The following is a 23274-nucleotide window of genomic DNA, read 5'->3' on the forward strand; positions in this document are numbered from 1 at the left end:
CTTCTTTCTTCCTCGAGTCGCTTGCGTGTTAGCTGCGGTGGAGTGCGTCAAAAAGTTCAAGAGAGATAAGCAGGCATGTGTGTAAGACTATGTACTATTGAAGTAAGAAAAGTGCGTATTGCTATATACAAAATATTTCACCAAAGAGTATTTCTCAGATGATCACACCCCTCCTCCCCGTTGAGATCACCAATATACAGCAATGCATTAAGGGAACTCAATGCTAGCTGAAAATGTACATCACCCAGACTGCTTAGAGAGCGGCGACGATCTTACCAGTGCCATACTGGATGTTGTTGACAGTCAATCCGCTGGGGTGAGGGTCACCGAGCTGGTGAGGGCAGCTGGCCTGGTTGCTCACTTTGAGGTTGAGGTTGCAGACTTCATTCCAGCCCCAGTGGCACACGGGGTCGAGAAGGTTGATGAGCTCGTAGTTCTTGGCAACCCACGAGTTGGGCTGGTTGAGGCAGCTGGCAACGTAGTTCATGCTGTTGGCAGCAGAAAGAGGAAGCTTTCCGTTGTGCAGGAGATCGCTGCAGCGGCTGTTGTCGACGTACTGCCACTGAACGCTGACACCACCGCCCTGTTGAGGCTGTACGGTGGCAGGCTGGCCGAAGATGAGCTGGTTCCAGGCATCGTAGGAGATGTCGTAGGCTCCGCCAGATTGATCGATCTTAAGGACAGTGAGGCTGCGACCCTGGTAGGTGAGCTCGACGCAGATGTTGTTGCAGTCGACAGAGCTGGGCCAGTAGGCAACACGGTTGGTGTTGATGAGGCAGCCGAGGACGCCGACGGAAGACGAGTATTGCTCGTGGGGAGTAACGGAGGCGGTGTTGGCACGAGGGAGAACACCGGCCGAGACAGAAGAGGCGGCAGCGGCTGCAAGGCCGACGATGCTAAGGAAGGAAGGCATCTCGAAGAAATGAGTTTGTTTTCTTAAAAAAGGAGTGTGGTCTTAAAAGGAGTGTGGTCTTGTCAAGAAGCAGTGACAAGTTGTTCTTGTTGCCTGATGATGATATTCCAAAAAGGGGCTTACGAGGAGGAACTGGTCGGATCTTATATGTCTTTTCCTGCCTCACGAAATAGCTACTTCGGAGGAAACAAAAATGAAGATCACCCTACGCCCTCCCCTCTTGGCCAAGCATAACATTATGGAGTTGCTTGCTTTAGTGCTCACTAGTCCATTGCATGCATCACCGGAATCGATCAAGTTGGAATGTGACAATCTTACTGCCTGTCATAGGATAGGCTTGTTCGTGGCTGTGAGTCCTTGAATGTGTTGGGACGGGGGGTTGAGATCCGATGCATTGCGCAAACCTCCTTGCCAGGTTGGCCGAGAGGATGAATCCTGCGGGAGACATTACTCACGACAGTCTCCAACATATTGTTTCATGCACTGGCCCTACAATGTACGTAAACGGACATCTCCTTTTTCCATTCTATTCATAGAAGGAAAAAAAACACACCATAAGCCAATGGGCCCGTTATAGTCGGTAGATGGAATCGATTGCCTCAAGGATATGTCGAAAGGATTAGAAGAGAGACCCTTGTTCGGGTCTTGTCTTTTGCCTGTTTAGGTTAATGACCTGTCAGGCACGGCGATGCCATTGGACAATGTGGGATGTGCGGCAACGGGGATGTCAACCCTGAGTTTAATTGATGCGTTCTTTTCAAGTGACTTTCCTTCCTGGGCTTAGAACCTTCGGTGAACGCGTGTGAAAGAAAATATTTGCTTGATGGGAATGTATTAGGAAGAAGTTTGCTGACTACGGGAAGATATCTTGATGCCTATTTCTCTTGGCAGGATGAAAGTTTTAGGTCATAGGAATACTCTGAACTTCCAATATTGAAGACGAATTTGGCAAGTGATGAGGCGTGTTTCCGTATTTGGAAACTCTTCTATTATGGCCATCATGGTCTATCGACTATTTGCTACAAGCATCTTGATTCCTACGAACTATCGACCCATGAAGAATATTGAGCACAGCCTCCTCTGATCCTTCTGACTGGGTATCATGTTGACCTAATGAGCGGCCTCGGAAGCGTGAGAATGAGCAAATTGAAACGTGGTTGATCCAGAAGCGCAACTTACTTGTTTGCTATCTTCTTTACCTTGGCTAATGAAAATGCATCTAAAATACTTCTGACAGTTGGTGCAATGGCTCTTTATTAACAATTGCAACTATCTAATATTGGTTGCGTTAACCGTCCATGTTGTTGGTTGTCATTGGTAACAGCTGATGGAAACACTAGTGCACAACTAGTTGCTTCAATCCATACATGTAATACTTGGTGGTCATCGCAGCAGCTGATATGGCAGAGCCCTTGGCGGTTAGAGCTGTAACGCTGCAATAATAAGATTGGTATGGCATCTAGACTGAGGCCCAATTCTCTGCTAATAATTATCGGAATGTGCGCCACGCTTGTCCTCCGACCTCGCAAATAATGCATGCAGCCAGACAGTTAGCCTGCATTTGCTAGGACTTGGAGAGGAAACTGGATGGTTGTAATTTGCTTTCCATAGGGCGGTCTTGGGTCTCTACCTTGGGGTTATCGTCTTTTTCTCTAGTTGTCTCTGCTTGTTCTACCTGCTATAAAAATGCATTGGAAGAGGCCAAGCCATGAGTGGTTTTCATCCTAGCTTGAGATTTATAATTGCCAAGACGACGATCCGGGCCGTTCCTATAATAAGCTTGCAAGGCATGTGGAATCAAAGACAATTTATCGTAGTGGATCTCAAACGAACCATGCGTTGTTGTCACCTGGCTGTCACCTGGCTGTGAATATATTTGGGTTGATTCATTTACTGGAGGTGAAGCTCCCTGCATTGAGTACGGTGCACTGTATGAGGTTCACCAGACCAACAGACCTTAATGCGGCCCCCGAGATGGTGCTCATGTTACTAGTCTTTTTGCCAACATGAGCGCGTATGTATCGTGTTATTATGTAGCTGTATGACACGAGGTGTTCGCTGGCCAGGTTACTATTGGAGATGCCTATATGACTATCTTTTGCATGATTACCTTCTTTTGAAGCTAAGAGAGAGCACGAGCATACATCCAAATGAGACGCTCTACACTGTCCATTCTGACAGAAAACTTATGGTTGGACAACGATGAAACTCTTGAGCATGTGCCAACATCTTTCGACGATGGACCGTGCACGTGGGGTTTCTGTAAGGACCAGACATCAGGGTAACCACAGCCAACTGCGGAAAAGATCACAGAGCACAGATGGAGAGCTGTCTGTGCTTCTTGACGACGAATATCCGGATGAAGCTGGGTACCTTGGTCGAGTATTTATACAGTACCGACGCGAAGGTCAATGTTTCCTACCTAAGTAAACGGTACAAAGAACTGATCTTGCGTTGAATTGATTAGCATGATTTATAATACTTAGCCCTGCATATATGGAGAATGTGATTGAATGTCACTGGAACTAGCTGAATTTGTTATATACCGCCTTTTGTTCAAATAAAACGCCTCCTCATTAAAGGAATGACTTGGCACTCATAGCTTGCCTCGGCCACACCATCATGAGTCCTGCTCAACTATGGACTGTAATCTGTGTTGTAACTCCTCAAGATGTGATTTCCCATGCTCATCTCTGTAATTCTCCAAGATTTCTCTCCGCATGACTCGTCGCGGAGCTCTTCTTCCTGTAAACAACTCGAATTGCGCGCAACCTTGCTCTGGAAGCAGGTCTAGACCGTCCATAGCCACCCAACCTCGAGAGGCACCATCCCTAGCTTGCTTCAAGAGCGGCGTGTTTAGCGTCTTGTACCCAAGTTCGATAATGACGCCTCCTGTTTGATGGCCTAGCCATGCGTCTGGCATTCTGAACTCGGGTGAGGGCGTGTTGCCTATCGGATGAGTTGGAATGCAGGATATGATGACGGATGGGTATCTATATTCCGATGGCCAAGGCTCCTCGAGTGAAGTAAAGATATGGAACTTTATCTCTTGGTCGTTGGCTAGAGAAGTCTGTTCGGTTTCTTGAAGTAGTTTCTGGAAATGGGAAACCAGTTTCTCCGCATTCTCTGTCGTTCGGTTGTAAATGGCAATGTTCTTGATGCCAACCTGGAGCATGGCATAAACTGCGGCACGAGCCATACCTCCTGCACCTATGATGAATCCCCATGTGGCCAATCTTACGGCGTTGGCTGGGGATAATCCGCGTCGGATGCATGCTCGGATACCGATCCAGTCCGTATTCTCACCGTATAAAGCAAGAACAGGGCCAGCTCTATTGACGCCAGCTAAAAGCGCAGAGCCTGTTGGGATAGTTCCATCGGGCTTGAGCTGGCGAATGGGAATTAGAGTGTTGGCAGCACCGATCGCTCTGGCGTGGGGGCTGAGATATTTGGTCAAAGTCGTAACTTCAACTTTGAAAGGTAATCCAATTGATGCTCCGCCAAAATTAGGGTCGTATATTAAATGTTCCACGCCTTTGAGAGACTCGCTGGAATAGGGTTCATAATGGTGTGGTATTCCGCAGGATGACAATGCAGCATTGTGCATCGCTGGGGACATGCTGTATCCCACATTGGCTCCAAACACGTAGAGTCTCATTGCATCATATACAAAAGACGCATATAAAGCATTTGTAGCTTCCTTCGCTGTGATGTAGGGGAAAGGAGCGCATCTTTCGTCGGCTCGTATCACAGGGCTGGGAGCCACCAGCGTAAGGACTTGGTTAAAGCAGGCCGAGTGCCGACCGAGATGCCCGCAGTTGTATGCGATAAGTGGTATTTTGTGAGATTTAAGAGACAAAATTTTTGATTTGAATCGTGAAATGACAAAATTATCCTCCATAGTTTTGGCTTGTCGAACTAATCGGACCATATCACAACCAAGTTGGCACGCTTTCTGGTACCAGGATGTCCAAGCTGGAGATTCCCAAGATTGAGAATCTGTTGATACAAAGTAGTTTCCAATAATCTTTGATCGGCTCTTTGCTGAAATGATTCTAGAGAGATCAGAATGATCGAGGCGCAAATCGACTGTGAGCATTTCCGGGGCCAGAGACAGGGTATGTGAAAGTAGATCCAAGTATGATCGCACTACCATATTGTTTGGAACTTCAGGCAACTTGATGTGCAGCAAAATAGGCAGCATGGTGCTTCGTCGTACAATTCCTACGGCCTCAGTAATTTTGTTCGTTAACCCATCGGCGCCGTCAGAGAGATCTCCCGTTGTTGCCAAGTTGTTGACGAAGATCTGAACAGCATCCACACCGATTATTGATTCTTCCCAATCTTGAGTTTCGCTCAAGATATCTTGAATATGGACCGAGAGACAGTATGTAAATTGTCTATCCTCAGGTGCAATGCTGGCAAGCGGAAATGCAGACTCAAAGAACGGGATCGTACCCGCCGGATATATGAGCGATAAGAATTTGAGAAAATGCCTCTCAGCTTGTTTTAGAGCAAGATACGGTGCATTTGTCGTGAATCCGCGATCGTTGATCCCATTCCCCTCAACATTGGTCTCGCGGATCTCGGAGACGTTGAAAAACTCCAAATTGGTACAGCTGCGATAGAACAAGTTGCTCATCTTCATCAAGTTGTACACCTTTGTCCTATCCTTGAGCTTTAGGTGACCTTGGATAGCATCGATATCCCGCAGGACATGGATGACCGGATTGGTGACTGCAAACTGTCGAAGGAGGCTTTGGACTTTCCTCTCCATCCAGGGACAGACGATGATGCATCCTGTCGGATTCTGCTCGATGATTTCTTGAAGTACATCGGCTTGTTTTCGATGGCACTCGGTGTTTCCATTGATTTGCTTGAAGTTTGAGCTGGAAGAGCCGGTAACTGACTGGAATGCCGCCTCAACATTGATGACTTTCTTTTTTAATGCGGACGCGGCCATAATAGCCAATGTCGATTTTCCGGAGCCCCGCAGCCCTACCAATGCTACAGAGGCATCGGAACTGAAGCTTGGAATCTTGCCTCTGGTAGGAGTGAACGGCGGCGTAGGAGTTCGTGATGTGACTTCTGACTCAGACGATGAATTGATGAAGGCATATGGCCTCAGCCGACCATCGACACCGACCGGCCCTTCACTGAGACTCATCATAGCAGCCAACGATCTCTTGACGCCAGCCATGATGTTTCATTCTGTTTCAATTCAAGAGTATCTGTAGTTTTCTTGGGATGTGTATGAGTGCTAGATTTCTGCTGATGAGGTTTCAACAAGGCGCTGCCGATAATTCTAAACTTTGTTCATAGCAACTGGGGATAAGTATTTACCCGGATTGAATTTGCCACCCACTAAATCTCTAGCCTCGTTTTACCCCAGGTTTTCCCCAGCCATGCGTCCATCCAATGGCAGCGTTGTGAATCACAAGAATTACGCAAGTTTATCAAAAAGCTGCTGAGAGAGAATTGTGAAGGTATTTCAGCTTTTCTCAGCATTCATTCATACAGACTTGTGCAAACTTGATGCTGGCGTCGAGTAAAATGATGCTGGCGTGGGAATTGGAGATTTGACGAAACAACGATTCAGACCGCATCTCTCATAGCAACTGCCAGCTAGACATGACTGGCCAGAATGCCGCCCCGAAAGAGATCCACGGACGACCTGGATTCTGCTAAGAAACCGGATACAACCGCCGCAGCAACGAAACGACGCCGAGTGTCTCTGGCCTGTGATGGTTGCAGAACAGCTCGAGAAAAATGTGACGGTAGCCGCCCACACTGTGGCCGCTGCGTGTCTCAAAACCGCCCCTGCTCATATACACCAGCATCCAAGAAGAGAGGTATCCAAAGCGGGTATCTGAGAGCAATTGAGCTGTCGCTGGCATGGTTGCTGGAGAGTATTCCTGATAGCGAGGAAGCGCTTTATCAACTACTGGTCAAGGATGATGGAAAAGATGGCGCGAGTATTCTTATGAGCAAAGGCAAATCTGCGAACAAGTTGCATAAACAATGGAGCAAGTGCCGGGTTCATAAAGAGATTGAATCATTGCTTTGCCAAAGTGGTACGCAAAAACCGGAAGCGTCCAATACTGAGGACTCCGAAACAGACGACGATGTTGGGGAAGAATCGGCCAGCATAACGAGACTGCCGTTGGCAGGATCTCATCCGGAAAACGTGGCAAAATTTGACCAGGCTTTCTCTTTGAAAGAGTCCAAGTCAGCGAAAGATCGAGCTGTAAAGCTCCCCTCGAATCATCAACACCTTCTCGAAATTTACTTTTCATATACCCATTGCTGGCTTCCTATACTCGACCGAGAGGAAGTCTTTGCAACTGCAGCGATATGCAATTCACAAATTCAAAATGTACCTGGTTATACTGGGGAGAATAATGTCGTCCCGTCCAGGCTTGCCGTTCTCTGGTCTGCTATGGCCATCGCGGCCTTCCAAGATTCACACTCTTCAGCTCCTCCCGTGAGCGAGGAAATTATGTCGCCAGCAGAAATTTTCACAGTGGCTCGCAGCTTGATTCCTCAAGAAGAGGATCATTTTACTATTTTGGATATTCAAGCAATTCTCCTTCATGCAATTATTCTTATCGGTCGTGAGAGTATGCTGGCCGCGTCTTTAATAGCAGGAAAGGCCATGCGGCTTATTTCTTATATGCGATCCAGTAGGATATCCCAAATGCACAGCGACGGGCAAAGATCAACTCTAGCGAAATTGGCTGCCGCTTGTAATCTTGTCGAGGCACTGACATCGATGTGCATTGGACAGCCATCGCACTTGTTGGATACGGAGAATTTCCAAACAGCCGATCTATCTCAGGATGAGTTGGGCTTTGGTGATTCTTTCTGTCCGACTTACGGCTTTGGAAAGCTTTCATTAAATCCTGAGTCTGCCCGCCCCCAAACCACCCATTCCCTTATCGCTTTGGACCAATTGAGTCGATTCGCTCGGATATTAAGTACGCACGCGGCCGGAAAGATTCATCAAAACGGTTCTGTCAAAGCTGTTACTGTCGGAGATCTCGTGTCATCCTTGAATCCACAATTCAGCTTTTGCAACTCTGTCATTGCTGGAGAAGCAACGCCAATGCTACCGTCGGCTTTCCTCGCCCAGGCCATGTTCTTGGCCACTACTGTAGAACTTGTTCCGGGCCAGCGATCGTCGCTTATATCCAACTTCTTGGAGGTGGTCGAGTCTAGCATATCGAATTTTGGGGCTTGTGGCACCCCGCCCATCACTGTTGCGCTCTTTTTGCTTGTTCAACAAAAGGGAATAATGGATGAGATGCGGACATCTGAAGCAAACAGGTGGAATTTGGCATTGACCACGATCAAAGCTGTGTGGCTCCAGGATGAAATAACTAAAAGTACTGCATGCATTTCGCCCAAGACATTAACAACAAATAACTCCTGGGGAGGAACCGTCGGCTTGGAGCCATTGGGCCGGGATAATCCAATGGGTCAAGGCAGAGATGATTACCAAGAATCTCCGACAGGATCATTTAACCAAGGATATGGGTTATTCCCAACGGATGTACACATGCCCGCCAGCACCCAGGTGTATACAGCAAATCAGCATAAATATTCTCCCGCGCAACTCCCACCAAATCTTGGTATGATGTTTGTACCACCCTCGGTAGGCCCAATACAGCCAATTGGACGCGTTCTACAGGCGGGGGAATCCCATACCGATTCAGTCGACTACGATGCCATCTTAGAGGAACTAGGAAACATTGATTATGCTGACAGCATTGACATGGACCCCCAGTTCATGATGAATCTCGGATTCGCTCCAGGTTGCACGTTGGAAGAGATGTTTCATGTGGACTCTGGAGGCTAAGAGCGTTTGCTTCATAGAATCCATATATCCTTACGCACTTTTAATCTTCATAACATTAATACTCTTAATTCAGAACCACGAGCACCTCTGTAGTTTCCATCATTGTCCATAATACGTAGGAGGCTGGTGAAGGTCACATGGATAGTCTAGTGGCAGCCAGTGTTTGACGCTGGTTAAAGTGCTTCCCACTTTGAGCCGTCTGGATATTTCTTTATCCAAGTGTGGGTGGCGGCTCCACATCCCGACGCCAATCCACCAAGATCTTTGTTCCGCTCCCAGTCCTTCGACCCCAGATTCATCACAATCCCGACCAAGTGTGCATGGACTAGCTCTTCAGTACCGACTTCTTCCCCGTGGGGGAAGCTGTAACCTGCCCAATGGCTTGTCATATCCCCTTATAAGTCAATCAATGATCCCCAGAGCCTTCCTTCGATTCTAGAGGCTCCAAGTCAACTAGCACTCTCGAAGTGTTTGGACAATCTTTCACCATGACTCTTCTTACTTTGAAGGAGGATCGGCCTACGCCCAAGGCCGTCTACAACTGGAGGGTGTATGCCTGTGCTGCTACAGCATCCTTTGCAGCATGCATGATAGGATACGACTCTGCCTTCATTGGCACCACTCTTGCCCTCCCTTCCTTTGAGGATGAGTTCAACTTCGCGCAATACTCCAAGTCACACCTCACACTTATTCAACAAAACATTGTATCCGTCTACCAGGCTGGAGCTTTCTTCGGGAGTTTGGCCGCCTATGTCTCGAGTTACTTTCTTGGACGTAGGAAATCTCTCCTCGCGTTTGCCGCCTTCTTCATGATTGGAGCCGGCATGATGCTGGGCGCCTCTGGTAGTCGCGGCCTTGGCCTGATTATCGGTGGCCGCGTGCTGGCTGGCTTTGGAGTGGGAGGATGCTCTAACATGACACCTATTTACATCTCTGAGCTTGCTCCACCAGCCGTGCGTGGACGCCTCGTTGGTCTCTATGAACTTGGGTGGCAAATTGGTGGATTGGTTGGATTCTGGATAACATATGGTGTAAACACGACCATGGCACCCAGCAAAACACAATGGCTCATCCCATTTGCTGTCCAGCTGATCCCCGGAGGAATGCTCCTGATCGGTGCTGTGTTCATTCCCGAATCTCCTCGCTGGCTCTTTTTAAAGGGTAAACGGGAAGAAGCCTTGAAAGTCCTCTGCTGGATGAGACAGCTTGACCGTGATGACAAGTATATTGTGGAGGAAGTGGCCTTCATTGATGAAGATCTGGAGCGCTATCGCCGAGAAGTCGGCGCTGGCTTCTGGAAGCCGTTCTTGGCTCTGAAGGAGCGCAGAATTCAGTGGAGATTCTGTCTTGGTGCTCTTCTATTCATTTTCCAGAATGGTGAGTTCTTTACAACTTGCTACATGAAATGACTTCTTGCTAATGATTTATAGGGTCTGGCATCAACGCAATCAACTACTACAGCCCGACTGTCTTCCGTAGTATCGGCGTCCAAGGAACAAATACAAGCTTTCTCACCACAGGAATCTTTGGAGTCGTTAAGACAGCCTTGACTATAGTTTGGCTGCTAGTACTCATCGACCACATGGGCCGCCGCAATCTTTTGATGATTGGTGCCATCGGTGGTTCTCTCTGTATGTGGTTCATTGGAGCTTACATCAAGATTTCCGATCCTGCCTCCAACCAGACCAACACTACATTATCTTCTGGTGGCATTGCCGCCATCTTCTTCTTCTACCTATGGACTGCTTTCTACACCCCATCCTGGAATGGAACGCCATGGGTTATCAACTCAGAAATGTTTGACCAAAATACCCGATCTCTTGGTCAAGCTAATGCAGCGGCAAACAACTGGTTATGGAATTTCATCATTGCGAGATTCACGCAGCAAATGTTTGAAGCGTGGGGATATGGTGTTTATTTCTTCTTTGCATCTCTCATGATAATCTCCGTCGTCTTTGTGTTTTTCTGCATTCCCGAGACAAAGGCGCTACCTCTTGAAGCCATGGACCGGCTGTTCAAGATTAAGCCGACATGGAAGGCGAACAAAATTTTGCTGGAAGAACTTCGAGCTGAGAATCAGGATTTCGAGCAGAATACGCGAGGGATAGGTTGGGATAATGAGAAGGATACTTCGGCCGAGCAGGTAGAATGCGGAACTGGAAATGTGTAGAGTTTGATCAGTATGTAGTAAATGCTGCATTCCATGAGTAAATTTAATACTCATACCATAAATTTGCATATAAACATTGTTTTGCGAGCCTTTGTTGCCATTATGAACATACTCCAATAAATTGAACTTGATCAGAAAGATTATGCTAAGCGGGTGACTTTAACGCAAACTTCAAGTTACCTGTAACCGACTTGAATTCAACGACCGATTTCTTCTTCCAAGGCCTTTTCCTACGAGTATTTCTAAAGCATATATTACACCTGAAGCATTAATTAGTGAATAGTCCGATTTCTATTTATGAATGTGCAAGTAATTCTTTTTTTATTTATTTACAATTTCGATTGAGATCTTTGAGCTACACTCGCCGCAATCGCGGCCTTCACTTTCTCAGCTGGTAATCCATCAATCGTGTTTCCAGTCCAATACGTGTCTTGTTCCAAACCCTGCCATATAAGTGCCTCAGTTCCCAGAATTACATTCCAACCTTTTTTCTCTGCAAGCATACCCAGAGCGGTAAATGGCGTGGGATTATAGCACATTTCAAGCATCGCGCCTTTGTGCTTCTTCTCCAACAAGACTTCTGTGATCTGCCTTGCTAATTTCTCGTCGCTTGTTTGGGGGGTGAAATCTGGTACACATGCAACAATGGCACCAGGCCCGTCAACACTTTTCGCCTGTTCTACTGTGGCAATATGTAAGAGATCTTTGCCGTAGCCTCGTGATGTACAGTCTCGGATGACGGCCTCGACTTCTGAAGCATCGCGGTTTACGAGGTATATCTCTTTGACGTTCATCCACTTTCGTAGGGCATAGATGGCGCTTCTTGCGGCACCTCCTCCGCCGATAACAAGAGCTGGCCGGTTATGATATGTGTGGGCTGGATCCTTGACGTTGTAGAAAAAGGAGTCGCGGATACCAATGACATCTGTGTTTGTACCACACAAGATTCGCTGACCGTCTCTCTCTCTGAAGAAGACTGTGTTGCAGGCTCCCACATCGCGACACTCGTCCGTCATTTCATCAAGGTGAGGAATAATAGCCACTTTGTTTGGCATTGTGACTGATGCACCTAGTTGAGAAACATGAGATTAAATTGCGACGTGACTGTTTGGAAGATGGCTAAATTCACGTACCGTAGCATGATGGATGCTGCAACAGATTTAAAAAGAGCTGAAGATCTGCCGAATCAAGACGAAGCTGGCTCCAGCGGAGGTTCAGGTCGTCGTATATGACTTGGTGAAGGAAGGGAGACAGCGAATGTGTAAGTTTTTGGCCGAAGAGATACCCGTGCTTGTCGAGACCCGCACGTTCAATGTCATTGACAATAGATTCAGTTGATAAAGCCATTTTCGAACGCTGGGGAATATGTCGCAGAGTAGTGATGTGAACTTTGTCAAATTCTATAGTTGAGGAGAGTCTGAACTGGGTCATAAGATTACTCGCATGGTGGTTTTGAAGAGTGAAGATATTAAGAATAAATTCCAAGTTACAGTGACTGTGGATTTGGAAGCGAGTTTGACGGACCACTGGCAAGGGCGCTCGCTTCGACGAATATCCGGCTTTCTCCCCTTGCTAGGATTCAGTCACTGGTTACTGTATAATACGGAGCATGGGGTGATGACATAGCCGCGATTATCGGTGGATCGAAGGCGAGGTTCCCCGCGATCCGGTTAAAGCCTTATCCAGACAAGAACCGGCGAGCGCCTCGATTGGCTGGCTATGTTATTTTACGGCACCTTTTACGAAGCTTACATCTCTCTGACAAAATTCAAGACAATGGTGATGGCCCTAGTGGATTTTTTCGGGCACCATCAAGGCCGCTCCGTAGCGGATGATGAAGCCGTCTCGGTCACTCATGGTTTCTGCCAATCTTTCGTACACCGAAAGGGCTAATCTTTATCCGACATGATTTCATGGAAATGATTTCTCACTTTTTACATTGTTAAATACAAGGGGTTATGGTCTGATTTGGGTGGATGTGATAAGGTGAGATTTGATAATATCGTCTAACATTTGCTATAAGATAGTTGAATCTCCCATTGGTAGTGTAGAATTCAATAAAAGAATAACTCATGAATAAGGACTAAATTACCAAGAATATTATCATCATCATACTACACAATCTCCCCTTTTCGTCTATAATCAATTCATCAACATGATGTATCAACCAAGTATTTGTACCGTGTCACTTGGACGGTGCTCCGCAGGCCATTCTCTTGAGCACAAACTTGACATGGCAAGAAAGTACGGATTCCGGGCTATCGAGCTGTTCTTCGAAGATCTCATCGATTTGACGAAGACAATGCCTGGAGGCGACCAGCCGAACAATCAACTTGTAGCTGCGGCCTTGATTCGTCAGTTATGTGACGAACGGGAATTATCGATACTATGTTTACAACCATTTATGCATTATGAGGGCCTACTAGACCGAGAAATACATCAGCAGAAAATACAAGATGCGAAATTATGGGTGCATCTGGCGCATATTCTCGGGACTGATATGATACTGCTTCCGAGTAGCTTTCTCTCTCCTTCAGAAGTATCGTCGGATATGAATTTGATCGTCCAAGACATGGTTGAGATTGCCGAGATTGGCCTTGAGGCCTCACCAGCCATTAAATTCGCTTACGAGGCTCTATGTTGGGGCACGCGAGTCGATACGTGGGAACTGAGTTGGAATGTTGTGCAAAGAGTCAACCGCCCAAATTTTGGTATTTGCCTCGACACTTTTAACATTGCTGGCCGAATTTATGCAGACCCATCGGTATCCTCCGGCCGAACCGATAATTGCGATGAAGCGGTTGAAGCCTCTCTACATGAGATGATTGCTTCCATCGACCCGAAAAAACTATTTCTGGTGCAAATGGCAGACGCAGAAAAACTATCTCAGCCACTTGACAATAGCCACCCATTCTATAACCAGGAGCAGCCGCCGCGAATGAGCTGGTCTCGGAATGCCAGGTTATTTTACGGGGAGAACCATCATGGTGGATATCTACCAATCAAGCGAATTTTGGACGTCATCATCCGCGACATTGGATATCAAGGCTGGCTGAGCTTCGAAGTGTTTAACAGAGTATTGTTAGATAGTGATGGGCGAGTACCGGAAACAATGGCAAGGAGGGCGGCACAGTCATGGAGGCGGATGGAGCGCGACTTGTCTCTTGGACGGTCAATTATGGATTATAAGACTCAGGCTCTTTTGTAAATTTATTTTTTGAAGCTTTAATGATAAAAAATTTGTTGTTTATTAACATGTATACTCTACAGCTTAGATCCTCCAGTGTTAACCTTCATATGCTTCGCGGCAAACTCAATTGCGGCAGTATATCCAAACACGCCCAATCCACAAATGACCGCCTGCGCTTTGTCGCTCAAGTAGCTATGACGCCTCCATTGCTCCCGTGCGTGAACATTCGAGACATGAATCTCAACAAACGGAATTCCGACGCCAAGGAGAGCGTCACGAATCGCTACGCTCGTGTGAGTAAAGGCGCCGGGATTGATGACGATTCCATCAATTTCCCCTCGCGCCGCTTGGATCTTATCTACAATGGCTCCTTCATGATTGGATTGAAAGGCTTCGATTTGTATAGATAGATCCGCTGCTTGTATTTTTGCTTGTTTGACGACGTCGTTTAGTGTTGCTGAGCCGTATATTTGTGGTTCTCTAGTTCCCAGCAGATTGAGGTTGGGGCCATTGATAAGAAGAATTCGTTGCGCCATGACGAAAAGTAGTTTATTGCAAGGGATGCAATATGTAAATGATATGTTACTGGTGATTATATATACCTAGTTACAATACATCCAGTCCAGGTATATATGTGGCGGGCGAACCGGCTCCACAAGGCACATCCATCGGGTTAAAGATTCATCCGCTTAAGTTCTGATTCTCTACCACAATCATATTTCCATATATGGAGGACATATATGCGGCATGCAGCGTATAAGTGCATCTGAGTCATCTTTCTGAGACTATTTTCTGTAGCTATATTTACTCTGTCCCTCAACCGACGCTATCTAGCTATATCTACTCCATCTAGATAAGCCGGCTATCTCGAGGATAAGGCCATGTAGGTACAGAAGATCACAGTAGTTCACTGCATAAAATGTAAACGATTTTGTGACTCTAACCCATTTATGGAGAAAATAAAGATGAGACTCTTGACGACGTGGTGTGATGGGGGAAAATTGTCATCAGTAAAGAAATATATTGCCAATCTATCTATCTATCAATCTGGAAGTGCTGTTGAAGCAGCTATTAGAGTCCAAGCCATGGATTCATTTGGACATTTCATTTGTTGAACAATGAATATTCGAGACATAGGAAAGAGAGAGAAAAAACACATACGACCGCCGATGTACCACTTCCCATTCGAGCCAGCTCTGCTCAAGAAAATATAAGGAGTTGTTTGGGCACTACTTTAAGTGTTTGTGCCGAGAGGATTTGGTTACTTTGCTGGATTGAATTGGTATCGAAGGCAGCCAGCATCAATGTATCCGCCCACACCGCCGTTGATGCCTGTTAACAACACAAGTTAGCTGTGATCGTTTCATAGAGGATGATACAAACTTACAATCCCTGTATGTCTTGACTAAGATATCCGAACAGGCCATGTCATTTCCTAGAGGAAGCATGGCGTTCTGACTGTCCACTGTTGTCTCGCAACCATCAATCCAGGAAACGGAAAAGTATAGGTTTGTCTCGATGAAACCTGTGGTGGCCCAGACGGTCGTATTTTGAGGGCCCATATAAAGGTCGTGTTGGCCCTCCAAAAAATATGTCTCACAAAATGATTCGGCCTGTCTCTTCTGGTCTCCTTTATGGACGTCGCCATGTCCTGGAAAATTGGCCTCATCTTCACACACGACGGGCTTTACCTCCAGGGGAGTTTTCGGCATCTCAGTGGGCTCAGGAGGTGATTCTGTGGTGGAGGTGGAGGTGGAGGTGGAGAGAATGGGTTTGATTACAAGATTGTATGTACCACATCCAGCATCAAGGAAACCCTCATCGTTGCTCTTGAATTGAAAGCACTCATTTCTGATAATGTCCAAGTAGTCGAGACATGACTTGCGGCACTCAAAAAGAGCTCCACTCCAACGGAATTCGAAGCTCCAATCGCTGCAGAGGTTTCTCTTGGTCAGGAATCTCCTTGGGTGTATGCCGGTGAGACCTCCCCCCAGATCTATGGGTCCAATCGGTCCAAATGTACCATCAAGGCCCGCGAAAGTCTTGGTAAAACTTTTACCTAGGTCCGCCTGTACTTCTTGACAGAAATCGGTACTAAAAGAATTCAAGCAGAAGACGGGGATCCCTGGTGTATTACCGCCACAAGAAGCTACAAGATTCTCATCATCTTCAAGTGAGATGCCTTGTTTCTTGAAAAAGTCGTCGAAGTATTGAATTGTATCGTTGCCGGTAATTTCTAGAATCACATCTACATCAGGCTGAAATGGCTCATCGCTCCAAATGATGGGTACCGAGGTTGTGATGGTTGTCGTAATGGTGCTTTGCTTCCCTGACACACAGCCACTGACAGAGGAGCATATTCCGAGAATGGTGCTGTTGCTATTAGCTATGTTTCTTTGGCCCCTGCCCCTTCGAAGGGTGAAACAATGCTTACCTTGTGAATCCTGTCCCGCTAGAAATATATGACACAGTCTTGGTACACATGGGTGGCTTCGTTGTGGTACATTCTGCAGTCTTGGTGGTGGATTTGCTCTTTTTATTGTCACCGTGATCATCGTGGCCCTGAGGATCGTCATCGTGGACATGGTCATCTCCTGGATGTCCTGATTTGGGATCTGGATTAAATGCTGGAGGCGAGGGAAGCTTGAATGGTGGAAATTTCAATGGTGGTAGTCCAAGTAGAATCCATCGCCAACCTCCGGGATATATGATAACATCATCTTCGTGACCGTCAGTTGCAGTGGTTGTTCTCGTGTTGGTGGTGTACTTGGGATCCCGAGTGGCTATGTAAGTTGCTACAACCCCCTTGGAACCTGTGATTATCGTCTCAATTATGCCGCTGGTTCTCGTAGTCTTTGTCGCTTTTGTAGGGTGGGGGAGGCTAGCCGATGGACCCTCAGTGGCTGTGATGGCTTTGTGTTGAGAGGTAAGTGAGCTGGCCTTTTGCATCGTAGAGACGGAAATAGTACTCTTCTCAGCGGAAATACCAGAAATATTGCTTCCGCTAGAATGTGCACCAGTAGCTTTCCTCGCAGAAGCTATAGAGGTATGGCGTTTGCTGGAATGCGCAATGGTGGTTTTCCCAATAGAATTTGGGGTGGTATGGCTTTTGTTAGGACCTGAGCTGGTAGTCTTCCTAGTAGAAGTTGTACTAGTACGGGTTTTGTTGGAATCTAGACTGGTAGAGTCCATGGTAGAAACTGCAGTGGTACGGCTTCTTCTAGAATCAGACCCGGTAGTCCTGCTAGTGGTATGGGTGCTGCTGAAATTTGAGCCAGAGGCCTTCTTGGTAGAAATCGTATGGCTTCTGCTAGAATTTGAGTGGTTGGCTTTCTGGGTAGAGTCGGAACCCGTAGTCTTCTGGGAAGAAGCTGCTGTGGTAAAAGCTGTAGTCTTCTTAGTTATCTATCTTCCAGTAGAAACCTCTATACTCTTCGAAGGAAAAGCAGTAGTGTCATGTTCTCTGTCGGTCATTGTCTTTGATTGCTGGTCGTAATGAGGCATATCAGTCTCTAACGTGTGTCTAGATCGGGTGGAAGCTGGGGTCGTGGTATTTACCGAATTTTTCTGCGTGGTAGAGCTGCCTTTGTCGAGTGGGTGAGACGAAAGACTTGTTGAAAATTTCTCTGAGCCCTTTGTGGACTTGGATTGGCGAGATTGTCGAGAAGTTTCATCATTAGAGGGTCGGGTAGTCCTTGTAGCTATGCTCCTCATGGGTGTGGTGGTAGTCTTGGCGTACGTCGTTGAATGGGTAGCTGCTGAAGTCTTTGGTGTAGGTTTCGCAGAATTGATTCGACTTTTGCCGCTAGTCGCCTTGGTCTGGCTAGAAGCCATTGTGGGCGTGTGCGTTTGGGCTGCTGAAGATTTTGGCTGATTGACCGACGAAACCAGTGTCTTTGTAACTTTTTGATGGGAGGAAATCCCAGAATGGGACTGACTCTTACTGAGATTTCGGGTGTCTTTCGTGAAGATGGTTGTACTGACGTGTTCGGGAGTAGAAAAATGAGACTCAGCGCTGGTGTAGTGCTGGGGAACTGTATAGTCCTGATGAACGATATGATGCTGGGAAACGGTGGGAGAATGGGAAGAGGCATGATGCTGAGAAACGGGATACTTCTCAGAAACAGTTTGATGCTGGGAAACAGTGTGAGACTGGGGAGCTGGATACTGTTGGGAAACGGGAAGAGAAACGATGACCGCGTTTGAAGTATGTGTCGCGATGAAGATACTTTTCGGGCTGCTAGACATAGTCAAAACCGGTCCTTGGTAGGCCGCTGAATTGTGCATAGGGCTGTGATGATTGATTGGAACGTCACTCGTATGTAGAGAGGGTAGCCTTGCGACGGAGGAAGACGGCAAGACAGATTTGCTAATTGAGCTCGTGTAGGCTAACGGAGTAGGCAGGCGACCATAAGGGGAAGAAGTAGTTGGCTTGCCATCTTTGAGATGTATAGATGGGAATGCTAAGCAAGGAACAATAAGGAAACATAGTTTCCAAATTGTATGCGCTTTAGCATACATGAAGACAAAGAAGAATGGGGGAAGTATGTCTCAGCAGAGCAAGAAACACAATAATAAAAAGTGGGTTTAGAATCGAGAAGCAATAATCAAGAGCAGTGGTCGTGATATGTAGAAGAACACTGCGACGTGATGAGTTCATATATTCTCGGAATTTCAACAGACGTCCACCTGTAGTCATTAATGCCATCCTTATCATTCAGGAGAACTGTGCTGGATCATTTAGGCGCTTCTTCTCATTACCAACAATTGAGGCTGCTGCCTGTTACTTGTTTGTTGTTTGATCATGCGTTTCATGATATTTGTTTTCCAAATTGTTGCCGAAGGCCATGTCCAAATCCGTTATCCTCTAGACATTTGCCGGCGTCTCCGGGCTGCTAAAACTGCAAGCTTTCTCACATACTTCAGATTTCGATCGCGATAAGCAAAGCTAAGTCAGATTTGATTGAATGAGGCTGCCCCATGTTGTTTGCTATTTTATAGCAAGTTTCATGGTGTTTGTTGTCGAAACTGTTGCCGAACGCTATGACTATAAATTGGCGATATTTGCCGGCGTCCCCGAGCCGCCAAATCTGCAAGTGCCCTCACCGACTTCATATTAGGACCCTGGTGGGAAAATCTGTGTAAAATATTTCTGTAACTTCGAAACAATCAACGGTGTTTGTGAGCCGCCACGTCTGCAAGCGCCCTTACCGACCTCACATCACAATCCAAGAACGGGAAGGAATACAGGGGGCGCATTTTTGAGTCGGTAGCTCGCCGCGCTTACTATCACTCACGACTATTACTCAAAACAAATCGAAATGTCGGACTGTGATCTTGATGAAATAATAGTGTTATATGAGATACAACGTCTACAAAGCTAGATGGAGTAGATTCAAGGGGATGAAGTGTTGTATTTAGGGAAAGTAAATGATACTGGAGGAAATATACGCAAGCAGACAAATTAGACACATTTAAAGAAAGTCAACATATATAGATAAAAGGGGACAGAGATAGATGGAGTAGATACACATGAACGAATTAAAAAAGGCCATTGCATACTAAAGCAGCCATGTATGTACCCTTCCCATGTGTGGGTAAATCAGCCACAAGGATCAACATTGCCACTACTGTCAAGCAAACAACCTACCCGCCAACAGATTTCACGTTTCATGAGATGTCAGAGCGTTGAGGCAGCAGCATGAGGATAGCTCATCGCCATGAAGTTGTTTCTACACAAAAGGGCCATCTTTTAGAGAGTTCCCAAGTATATATAGTGGATAGATTACTGCTCAAGAGTTATTCACAAACGTTGCGCACTTTACATTGACCAATTCATACACTTCTGCAATAATCGTCTATCCTTTACGTTTACCATTCCCATTCTTCCGTTCTCGCGATGCTCATATCTTTCCTTTTCGGGCTTCTGATGGGCATCCATTGTGTCTCTGGGTTAGAGAAACCGCCAAATATTGACATCTGGGACATAGATGAGACGTGCAAACCCCATCTACCAGTCCTGCAAAAAGCTTACAATGATGTCGCCGTTATGGCAGCCAAAGCTCTGGAAGACATCCAGTTTGTGCAGCAACCCCGACCTCAGTACAATACCCGATCGAATAAGAGAATGCAATGGGATCGCATTGCAAGGGCTATGAAATGCATGTTTGGATTTATGCCAGGTGAGCAGGGGACCGACAAATATATGGCAAGAGTTCTCTGTAAGGATCAACCAACCCTTTCATCCCCCCCCCCCCTTTTTTTTTTTTTGCATGGATTGGCTCTCCTGGAAAAAGTTTCTTACTTGAGTTTGTATCAGATGTTTACCAGACGATGAACGAAGCTCTCCGAGGCGATCACAACCTTCCAAAGGACGGATTCACCAAACGTCACAACAAGGCTTTGTGGTTGTGTGACGATAAGCTATGGAAATGGCATCATAGTGGAATGTCCGACCCCAATAATCCATCGCTTCTCCCATTGTTCCAATCCAGGGAGGACATAATGAAAGGTAAGAAAGGAGTTTGGATCTATCGGGACAGATATATCACCAATGATGATTCCCGCAGCCCTGGTATCTGCGGCCCCGACTCCCATGCCAAAACGCATGTCAAATACGACATGATAACATTTTGTCCGACTTCGTTCACTGGTAAAGTTGCCAAGGCAGAATCGCCAGTCGACGGGAAGAATGGAGTGGTGGTGGGGAAAAACCTTGATGAATTCGGGCGATATAGTCTTTCGCGCATAATGTTTCATGAGCTCGTACATTGGTATGGATCCAAAGGCGTGGAAAGGCAAAAACGACGTAAGTGACTTGCGAAATTTTGCATATTAACTCTATTTGGTGTGTGCTGTCAACTGACTTCATTATCCTGTCTAGTTATTGATCAACAGGCGGTTTCAAAAACCGGTCAACTTATGTGGTTTCGAAAGAATGGAGAGAGGTTCGAGAAAGAGGCTGCTCCTGAACGACCTGATAAATCATGGAATGCTCTTAATACTTGTAACTCTGCCCCCTGTTCGTTGTTTCTGTTTTGTTGTACTCAAGAAGCTAATTCGATTTGCCAAAATAGATTATTTCGGTTGGGTCGAAATGCTAGCACGTAGATATGATGGCGCGGTTGCCCAGAATTCAGGACCGGGCAAGGCCACTGAGACAGCAGAAGCGTATGCTTACTTTGCCATGATGGCGTACGTCCCCGACTCCTCCTCGGCCCCTTGGGTTACGGGCCGTCAAAGGTAGCGAGTGCTGACAAAACATTCTTCTAGATACTTGGATAATTTCGACTGGGCTGTAGATGGGTTGGCAAAACACATGGAACTATGATTGATCTTCTGATGGAAAGGCTAGGAGGAAGGAATACATCGTGTAGGTTCATGTAGTGGCCCCAATAGGTATCTACCTAGTAGGTACCTATGTACGGAGGAGTTTCCCGAAAAATGGGGCATGCTCTAGAGGGAAGAATAAGCCTGGTCGTTTATCATGGAGGGTTTTCGCTGCACAGGCAGGTAGGTAATTAGATATTTAGTAGGTAGCACCAAGCAAGAATTTGGAGATGGGATTTCAGTTTGCTGATGGCATATACGTTACAGCTCGCCACTACTGTCGTCCATGGATGGACTGTACAATGTTGAAGGGCATTTCCTAATTGTTGTCTAACGTTAAAAAAAATCATGCCGAAAGAGGTATGGAAAAGGTGGGTTGCAGAACGCCTTTAGAGAAGCAAGAGAGGATAGCCAGCAGACACTACTGGGTACCTACTACTAGAGGCAGGTAGGTACATGTAGACATAGGTTAACTCGAGTGCGTATGACGGGGGCCTAAGCGGCCTTATGAAACTAGCTGACTTTACCTAGGGAGGTAGTAATAGTCAATTTATCTAGGGCTGTGGCATCGATCTACCAAGGCCTCCGCGATCAAAATACATGAAGGTAGGCTGTAATCCTAATCCATCTAGCTGACCTCGATGATTCAGCGCAATAGCTTTGCTTGCCCATATTAATACCAGTGTCCATAGTGGTACCAGTGAGCAAATTCACTTGCAATTACCTCTTTATCCTTCTCGTCACGGGCAATCTCTCCCTTGTGATAAGTCCATGACGAAGCGGTAGCGCCCACTTTCTCCAGTCGTTCGACAACAGTTTCTTGCCAGAAATTGCTTGGAAAGTGCTCTTGTAAGTGGGGGGGTAGAGCGCGATCGGGGATATCAGCATCGTGGAATTCCTTGCGCTGTTCTTGGCCCCGCCACTCTAAATGGAAAACGAAGCTGACTTCATCTTCACCAGAGTGTTCCTTACAATCATCACCCACATGGAAAAGAGACCCATGCATCAAAGAGGAATCCGTAATATCGTAGAAATCAAATGCAATCATTTGCGTGTCTAAGTAACTTCGGATATCGCTCTCGATTTCCCTCAAGGCGGGCTCGATTACATGGACTGGTCCTCGAATTGTCATGATTTCCGCCATGAACTGCATACCGGCTCCGCGAGTGGTGAATTCTCTAATATTATGTCCCCGCATCCTACGATAGAGGGTAACCATAATTTGAGGCTTCTTGGCGACAAAACGGCTGAGGGGCTCGAAAATACAATCGAGATTTCCTGAGAGGAAAGCGGCTGGTGGTCTAGCGCCATTTTCCCAGGCAATAATCAGAACGACATCAAGTTCATCATCAATCGATTCTCCTTTACAAACATAGCCAAAATTGAGCTGGTGTTTGATCGTGTCCATAACTTTGTACCATTGTTCAGAGGTGTCTATTTTATCGCGATGGTCGGGATGGAAGGAAAGACGCACGACGCTAAGCGCATACGGTCGCTCCTCGCTTTGATCCATGGTGAGCTCTTTTGTCGTTGTTGTGGACAGTAATCGAAAGAGTTTTGAGTTGCTAATGAAACGAAGTGGAAGAAGACAAACTATTGCGGGGTGTGACAAGCACAAGCAGTTACCTTCGCCCCGATTAATGGATGTCAATTCTCTTTGCTAACCACATACTAAGATTCACGGTAGCACAGGCCATGTATGCGACAGTGCTAGCCCTGCTCTTGGCTAAATCATGAATCCTACAGGCCCAACAGTAAATCCAGATTCTGATTCATATTCTTAGCTTCAATAAATCCGAGTATTACAATGTATT

General features: G+C 46.5%; 10 protein-coding genes across 10 annotated transcripts; 4 read left to right on the forward strand and 6 right to left on the reverse strand.

Moving 5' to 3' along the window:
* Positions 1-253: 253 nt before the first annotated feature.
* Positions 254-913, reverse strand: TRIVIDRAFT_41674 (uncharacterized protein; the record flags this gene model as incomplete). The annotated part of the gene is made up of 1 exon (XM_014095841.1): positions 254-913. One exon carries the CDS (start codon positions 911-913, stop codon positions 254-256), a length of 660 nt encoding a protein of 219 aa, XP_013951316.1.
* A 2620-nt stretch (positions 914-3533) lies between these two features.
* On the reverse strand, positions 3534-6080 carry TRIVIDRAFT_42399 (uncharacterized protein; the record flags this gene model as incomplete). The annotated part of the gene is made up of 1 exon (XM_014095842.1): positions 3534-6080. One exon carries the CDS (start codon positions 6078-6080, stop codon positions 3534-3536), a length of 2547 nt encoding a protein of 848 aa, XP_013951317.1.
* A 477-nt stretch (positions 6081-6557) lies between these two features.
* Positions 6558-8771, forward strand: TRIVIDRAFT_66076 (uncharacterized protein; the record flags this gene model as incomplete). Its single annotated transcript, XM_014095843.1, has 2 exons — positions 6558-8298; positions 8572-8771. The coding sequence occupies 2 exons, from the start codon at positions 6558-6560 to the stop codon at positions 8769-8771; spliced, it is 1941 nt and encodes a 646-aa protein (XP_013951318.1).
* Positions 8772-9259: 488 nt separating this feature from the next.
* TRIVIDRAFT_66077 (uncharacterized protein) lies at positions 9260-10941 on the forward strand (the record flags this gene model as incomplete). Its single annotated transcript, XM_014095844.1, has 2 exons — positions 9260-10148; positions 10202-10941. The coding sequence occupies 2 exons, from the start codon at positions 9260-9262 to the stop codon at positions 10939-10941; spliced, it is 1629 nt and encodes a 542-aa protein (XP_013951319.1).
* A 329-nt stretch (positions 10942-11270) lies between these two features.
* On the reverse strand, positions 11271-12288 carry TRIVIDRAFT_42357 (uncharacterized protein; the record flags this gene model as incomplete). Its single annotated transcript, XM_014095845.1, has 2 exons — positions 11271-12010; positions 12075-12288. The coding sequence occupies 2 exons, from the start codon at positions 12286-12288 to the stop codon at positions 11271-11273; spliced, it is 954 nt and encodes a 317-aa protein (XP_013951320.1).
* An 808-nt stretch (positions 12289-13096) lies between these two features.
* On the forward strand, positions 13097-14149 carry TRIVIDRAFT_42027 (uncharacterized protein; the record flags this gene model as incomplete). The annotated part of the gene is made up of 1 exon (XM_014095846.1): positions 13097-14149. The coding sequence occupies one exon, from the start codon at positions 13097-13099 to the stop codon at positions 14147-14149; it is 1053 nt and encodes a 350-aa protein (XP_013951321.1).
* Positions 14150-14205: 56 nt separating this feature from the next.
* TRIVIDRAFT_57148 (uncharacterized protein) lies at positions 14206-14667 on the reverse strand (the record flags this gene model as incomplete). The annotated part of the gene is made up of 1 exon (XM_014095847.1): positions 14206-14667. One exon carries the CDS (start codon positions 14665-14667, stop codon positions 14206-14208), a length of 462 nt encoding a protein of 153 aa, XP_013951322.1.
* A 725-nt stretch (positions 14668-15392) lies between these two features.
* On the reverse strand, positions 15393-17965 carry TRIVIDRAFT_226964 (uncharacterized protein; the record flags this gene model as incomplete). The annotated part of the gene is made up of 4 exons (XM_014095848.1): positions 15393-15463; positions 15519-16504; positions 16566-17517; positions 17563-17965. The coding sequence occupies 4 exons, from the start codon at positions 17963-17965 to the stop codon at positions 15393-15395; spliced, it is 2412 nt and encodes an 803-aa protein (XP_013951323.1).
* Positions 17966-20060: 2095 nt separating this feature from the next.
* On the forward strand, positions 20061-21461 carry TRIVIDRAFT_161046 (uncharacterized protein; the record flags this gene model as incomplete). The annotated part of the gene is made up of 5 exons (XM_014095849.1): positions 20061-20352; positions 20451-20939; positions 21015-21137; positions 21208-21325; positions 21404-21461. The coding sequence occupies 5 exons, from the start codon at positions 20061-20063 to the stop codon at positions 21459-21461; spliced, it is 1080 nt and encodes a 359-aa protein (XP_013951324.1).
* A 190-nt stretch (positions 21462-21651) lies between these two features.
* On the reverse strand, positions 21652-22973 carry TRIVIDRAFT_66082 (uncharacterized protein; the record flags this gene model as incomplete). Its single annotated transcript, XM_014095850.1, has 3 exons — positions 21652-21755; positions 21897-21987; positions 22185-22973. The coding sequence occupies 3 exons, from the start codon at positions 22971-22973 to the stop codon at positions 21652-21654; spliced, it is 984 nt and encodes a 327-aa protein (XP_013951325.1).
* Positions 22974-23274: the final 301 nt, after the last annotated feature.

The sequence above is a fragment of the Trichoderma virens genome, assembly GCF_000170995.1.
Source record: "Trichoderma virens Gv29-8 chromosome Unknown TRIVIscaffold_89, whole genome shotgun sequence".
NCBI lineage: Eukaryota > Fungi > Ascomycota > Sordariomycetes > Hypocreales > Hypocreaceae > Trichoderma > Trichoderma virens.